The sequence below is a fragment of the Aplysia californica genome, unplaced genomic scaffold, assembly GCF_000002075.1.
Source record: "Aplysia californica isolate F4 #8 unplaced genomic scaffold, AplCal3.0 scaffold00133, whole genome shotgun sequence".
Classification (NCBI taxonomy): Eukaryota; Metazoa; Mollusca; class Gastropoda; order Aplysiida; family Aplysiidae; genus Aplysia; species Aplysia californica.
This window is the reverse complement of record NW_004797403.1, coordinates 1341839-1348491: the sequence shown is the minus strand read 5'-3', so window position 1 is coordinate 1348491 and position 6653 is coordinate 1341839. Positions and strand designations below refer to the sequence as shown.

The following is a 6653-nucleotide window of genomic DNA, read 5'->3' as shown; positions in this document are numbered from 1 at the left end:
TTCTTTCTTTCTTTCTTTCTTTCTTTCTTTCTTTCTTTCTTTCTTTCTTTCTTTCGTCTCACTCACCAGGCCCCACGAGCGCTCTCTCTCTAACATCAGCGCAGCCCTCTCACTATCCACTAGACTGTTGACCCTTTCTCTCTCGGCACGGACAGCCGCCCTCTCCCTCTCTAGATCCGCCCCGACTCTCTCTCGCTCTGCCTGCACGCAGCACTCAGCCAGCCTGCCTGCCTGGAGAATCTGTTGAGAGTGACAGAGAAGGCACTAACACTTCCGGTGACGTCATGGGTGTCATAGTGTGCTGCTATCGATACTCCCGGCATGTCCGGATGCTGATTTACCCCCACTTTTAAAAAAATGTTCATCGAATAACAATTCACATCGGTCAAATGACAGAAAATGGTGGATTCCGCTGAATTGTTCCCAACTTCTTTAAATACGACCCCTTTTTCTAAAAAGAAACTAAGCAAAAGATTCAGTTAACAATTATAATACTTTAAAGGGTATCAATTATCTTGTGTACTTTCTGTTGCATCTTTACCTCTTCCCCTTTCTCTTTTTGTCCTCCTCCCCTTTCTTGTAGCCTGTTCCCCTATCTCCCAAATAGACCGTCTTTACCACACAAACACAAACATTCAAAAGTACCTGTTGGAGCATCAAGCACACTACGTCGTCTCCTGTTCTCGGGTTGGACTCCGACCCACCACCCAGCCCTTTGATCACACTGTCCAGCACAGCGGTGCTGTGTCCCGTGTTCTGCTGTGGTGTCGACCCCTGGCTCATCAGCTCCAAAGGTAAAGGGACAGTGCAGGCTTGACACTCCTGACCAACGCGCTGCTCTAGACTGCACTGCTCTGGGCTTTCTCGTTCGACCACATTTCTGGGCGCGTCGTTGCCAAGAACGGAGAAGGCACCCATTCTTTCGATGACGTCATGTGCTTCTGACAGTACTTCCGCCGTGTTCGTCTCACTCTCACTGTCCACGAACGATGTGTGTGGCCTGGGAACTTCCGTTTGTTCCACACCCCTCATTTCCTGAGGGGAAAGTACATGTTTTTGTTCCCGTTAAATGTTTTTGTTTTTGTTGTTTTACGGTATTAACTAAATTTAACCCCGGAACTTAAATTAAACGTTTTAAAAAGTCACTTCGAATGCGATCTGTGACAATGATGTCTGGGTATCTTTTTAATCAAACCCTACCCTCAGTTGACAGATGGACAAGCCCTATGAAAGTTAATTGTAATAAGTACAGAGTAAGAACTGAGAAAAGATACCACCCTAAGAGAGAGAGAGAGAGAGAGAGAGAGAGAGAGAGAGAGAGAGAGAGAGAGTAGCATCAATAAAAAAGTAAACCCCCGAAGCAGGAAATTGGTTTGTCAGTTAGCCGACTCTATTATAATACCATTAATACACAGGCTCACTTTGGGCAAAATAAAAGATTCGAAAGAGGCACAGGTATATGGCTAAAATTGTTTAATGAGTGACCAGTGGAGGCTCTTTGCGTACAAACAAAGAAAATAATACAATAAACAAAAGCAACAACAACAACTAAAACCCATCCAAAAACAAGAAGTAGAGTTCAATTCTCAAGTGGGTTTGTCTATTTATGAGGATCTCTGTCTTCTAGCTAGAATGCTCACTCAGCCCCGAATGGCGATGATAAGCAGGGTCAAAACAAACCTCCTTTTATTGGCCTTTTGTTATGTTATCGGAGGTGGGCTTAAAATCGGAGTCCCCACCTCATGGTCAAGATCTATAAAATAAATGGTGACGTATATTATTCCCAGAACATTACGGTACTCCGATTTTTTTGCAACAGGATTCGACCAGAGAGTTTTACAGTAATACAATAGAGCTGTCACTTCGCCCGGATGAGCGTATCTGGGTCACCAGCTGATCGTGGAGAAACGCGCGGTAAACAAAACAAACTGCGTCCATTGTTCAAGGCATTTTCGTTGACCGCAGACTAGCATGGCCCCGGTTAGCACGAAGTGTCAATGGTGTTCTACTATAAACTGCAACAATTCCAGAAAAGAAAATCCAAATCTGAGTTTCTTTCGATTTCCAAAGGATTGTGAAAAGTAAGATTGCCTACTTAAGTAAGAATATTTTGACGAACAGAAAAATATAGGATCAAAATAATGTCAATGTGATTGTTATCCTACCAGACTGATTCTCTATACACAAACTCAACACACTTCAACTTTGTTGTATAAGTCTTTAGGCTATCAATTGCTTTTGTGCCTGTCTAAATGCCCAAATTGAACTTGCATTCTACTCTTGAAAGATATGTTGCCTGCGAAAAGTTGTCTAAAATACAAGGTGTCATCAGTCGGTTTGGTACTTTCTTTGTCCGATTACAACTTTTTATTTAGCCTTACATTTTTGTCGTTTTTTTTATGATGGGGATCCTATGGAACCCTTTATGAGGTAGAGCTATCATTATTTCTTTATGTGCTTTTCGATTATCTGAAATTGTGAGTATTGAACTCACTCTTCATACGTTTTGGAGATTGTTTTATTTATTTATTTATTTTTTGTTTTGTTTTAGTATTTATTTTATGTGTAAAATCAGCCGGTGACTCAGGTACGCGCATCCGGGCGATAATGATAGAGGGAGGATGAAAGGGAGCCATGCGAATGCCCCCAAACGACCCTTGATAATGAATCATTTGTAAGACTAAGAACCCTCTAGGAAATGCTCCAGTTTTTCTAACATAATATACTTTTACCAAAACAAAACCTGTCCTTTGTCAGTGCACAATGCCTATCAATCATTTCCATCATCCCTTTTTATCAAGGGCAAGGCGATGGGGTGATAAGTTGTAGACTAGCTGATTTGGACGAAAGCCAACTGAAACACTAAACAAAGGAACTGTTTTGTTTGAGGAACATTTTGAGCCGTCATGCTTTACAGCTGCATCTTCCACTGCTCTCCGTGCCCGAAAGAGGCTTAAGATAACCGCGGTTCCAACAATATTCAACATTTCAAATCCCTCCTTACACTAATATGAACCTTAAAAGAGAGAGAGAGAGAGAAAGAGATAGCTTTCCATTCCAACCGGGGATACTGACTGTGAAATTCTTGTGCCAGGGGACACACATATTGACTCTGAGCAGGAATATTCTGCAAAAGAGCACATGGTTCCATTGCAGCAAAGATTTAAGGGCAGATCGATCAAAATCATGGCGTCTTGAAAAGAAACCGGATAGCAGCAAGCAGGACCTAGCTCCACATGACCCTGGTAATATTAGCAACGATGAATGTTCGTTGGAAATTGTGCGCAATACTCTGTCCAAGTTCTTGTCTCCAGCAGCTCTGGAATTTGTCATGTCACAAGTGAGGGTATCCAAGGTCTGAAAAAAAAGGTCGCGTGTGGAAAAGTTCTGACAAAAGTTTGGCGTTGGCGCTCTATCATGCTTCACGCAAAGCATTATTCCCTTCTGCAGAAGCTCTTCCAATTGCCCTCCCCCAGAACATTGTGCAAAGCAATGCAAAACGTCCAGATTTGGGCTGGAGTGTCAGAAAATTTCTTGAACTTCTTAAAATTAAAAGTTGAGGCCATGGCATCATAAGAACGGTTATGTGCTGTGGTATTGGATGAAATGGAATATAATATAACCGGTGATGGAGTGGGAAGCTTTGAGGACTACGGCCCACTTGGACGGACACATAAACCAACAAATCAAACTGTGCTTTTTATGGTACGAGGATTGGCTGTAAAGTGGAAGCAGCCTGTGTCATAATATGTACATGTACTTTCTAATGGCCCAGTGAAAGCAAACACACTGGTTCAGTTGTTGATGTATGTGATACGGAATGTAATCAACATACAACTTATCCCCAAAGTCGTTATTTGCGGCTATGTTTAGAGCCCGTGTGATAACTGAACTCACTCCATTCTTTCTTTGTGACAGTCACAAAATTTTTGCTCTTTTCGATCCACCACATTTATTGAAAAGCATAAGAAACAATTTCGAACTTCATGGATTCACCTTGGATGGGCATAACATTTCATAGGATCACCTTGTTATTTTTTTACTAGAACCACATGCATGGTCACGTGGGGAGCATTGCCACCAGGGTACGGCATATTTCACCGAGCAATTCGATCAGCTATTTAACTGTTTTAACAGCAGGTCACCAAGAACGAAGGCCACTATGAAACATGCCATATCGGCATTATCTTGTCACCTGGCATTTTTAGATAAATCTTTAGTGTGGTTGAAAGGTTTAAAATGCAACAACCAAACCAACCACCCCACTCCCTTGCGTCAAGGGCTGGAAACTCACCATCTCATATCTGAAGCAGCTCTGGAATTATATGAGCTCGATCCAAGGGTTTTTGTTTCTGCTGACGGGCCGACTCAATGTGTTCTCAGTCATCCGCGGAAAAGGAGGTCTCCGTTACAAACCAGACCCCTGCCAGTTTCGGTCCTCTCTCAGGCAGTCTATGATTGATTTTGTCATGGTGAGCAGTGACCGCAAGAACTGCAAAGATGACCTGGATGCCTTTCTCTTTTCCTTAAAAAGTGTCCACTCCAAAGGTGCCAACATTGCTGTCAAAAACAGACTGACACAAGATGTACCTCCCTCGTTCAGAAAATTCATGGTAACATCTGCCGCATCTTCACTCACAACGGCAGAGGACAACATTGTGGCATATATTGCTGGTTATAACAGCGTACAAGGGACAAGGTGGAAAAATTACTACGCTCTTAGACCACTGAGGGAAAGGACAATTGCATACAACAAAGAACTGAATATTGTTTTTGTAGACCAGGAAAAGGCGTCTGATAGAGTAGAAAGAACCAAACTGAGGCAAACACTTGAAGAGTACGGCATCAGGGGACAACTGTTGGACAACATCGGAGCCATCTATAACAACAGTATGAGCACAGTCTGCATCCAAAACGTACTCACTGACTGGTTCGACGTGTCATCTGGAGTGAGACAAGGGGGTGTGTTATCACCGCTACTATTTGAAAAATACATGGACATAATTACAAAAGAAACAAACCCCTACCCGATAGACCTGAATGAGAAGCTGTTTGAGGACGATCAAAGCCTGGCATATGGGAAAGAAGAGAAACTGCAAGAGCACACAAACAGGCTGAATACACAATGTGAAAAGCTCAACATGAAGATCAGTAAAAGCAAGACGGAGACGATGAAAATCAGCTGGACGCTTGGCAACCTTAACTTCACCATCGACGGAAATCCGCTAAAATAAGTCAACGAGTTCAAGTATCATGGTAGCACCTTTTTCTGAAAACGGACGTCTCAACAGAGAAATAGAGACGAGAGTACAAACGGCTAACAGCGTCAGCTACCAGCTTGTCCCACTCTTCAAACATCCTTACATCCCCATTGAGACCAGAGCCAGGCTCATTAACTCTATCTTCATCCCTACCTTGACCTACCAGTGCCAGCCATGGACCTTGACCAAAAGTCTGGAACGTAAGATAACCACCTGCCAGATGAGATGTCTAAGGAGAACCGTCAACGAAACCAGACGGGACATGGTCAGAAACAACACGATCAGAGAAATGGAAGGAACAACACCTGTCCTCCACTACTTTCGAAGCCTAAAAATCAGGTGGTTTCAACATCTGGCTCGTATAGCATCTAACCTGTTTGCCAGTAAAGCCTACGACAGGAAAGTATCAGGGTACAAGGCAAGAGGTAGACCAAGACAGACCTGGGTGTGAAGGGTACCCTGAGAACATACAATATCCCACCCAGCCAGGCCATCAAACTTGCTGGAGACAGAAAGCTCTTTCTCCCCTCTACGTCCTAGAGGAACAAGAGGACGGATGACGTAAAGAGGGTAAGATTGCTGGTTATATGGCTGGCAAGCTGTCCAGTGTCGTGTGTTCTGTCTGTATTCAGCTCATGGTGGCTGGTGACACTGGCCCACCGTCACAAGCACACCCGTTCATACAGGCAAAGACTACTTGGGACGCGCACACTGTGGCCTGAAAACCCCAAGTCATATACTTCTGTCTGCAATGTAAGCAATGGAGGCATCATTCCGTGCTGTTGCTGATAGTGTTCTCCGCGTCAGAGGGTTGAGAACGATCATCATTAAACCCCTGATGAAGGAAAAAGCCGTCAACAAGCTCGTGTGCCACAATGATAGCAACTGCAACCTCCACTTTTGTGTTACAAGTCTCTTTGTGAACATCCGGCTCCACCACCCCACCACACTGAGGAATAGGTTGGTAGTGTCAGAAAAGAGAGGTCAGAAGAGACCCAGAAAAGTTGATACCTTCTATCATCAGTGGCATCCTTTTGAGAACTCATCAATCAGTGACCAAGTCCACGGGTTCCTCTTAAAGTAAGTCTCCTCAGCGTGAATGAATTTTTGTGAAAAATGTTTAACTATTTGTCTGTCTTAGTGTTACTAGTAGATCTACTTTCCATCATCAAATTTTCGTTGGTGCTTGGTAGGAGCTCTTCTTCTTTACTCTCTATCACAGTTACTTTTTTCCTTATGTGTTTCCTGGTACTCATGTCAACGTAACTAAACAATCGAACTTCTTAATTTTCATTCACATGCACGTGTGTTTGTGTGTGTGTGTGTGCATGTATGTGTATTTGTGTGTGTGTGTGTGTGTGTGTGTGTGTGTGTGTGTGTGTGTGTGTGTGT

General features: G+C 43.3%; 1 protein-coding gene across 1 annotated transcript in view; it reads right to left on the bottom strand.

Annotated features, from left to right (window-relative positions):
• The window catches only part of LOC101852317, a 10401-nt gene that overhangs the window by 2167 nt on the left and 1581 nt on the right, over window positions 1-6653 (bottom strand). The window contains exons 2-3 of the mRNA XM_005096618.3: window positions 646-1035; window positions 67-240 (exon numbers count right to left, since the gene is read on the bottom strand). Coding sequence (XP_005096675.1) covers window positions 67-240; window positions 646-1035 — 564 coding nt within the window. The remainder of the gene's footprint in view (window positions 1-66; window positions 241-645; window positions 1036-6653) is intronic.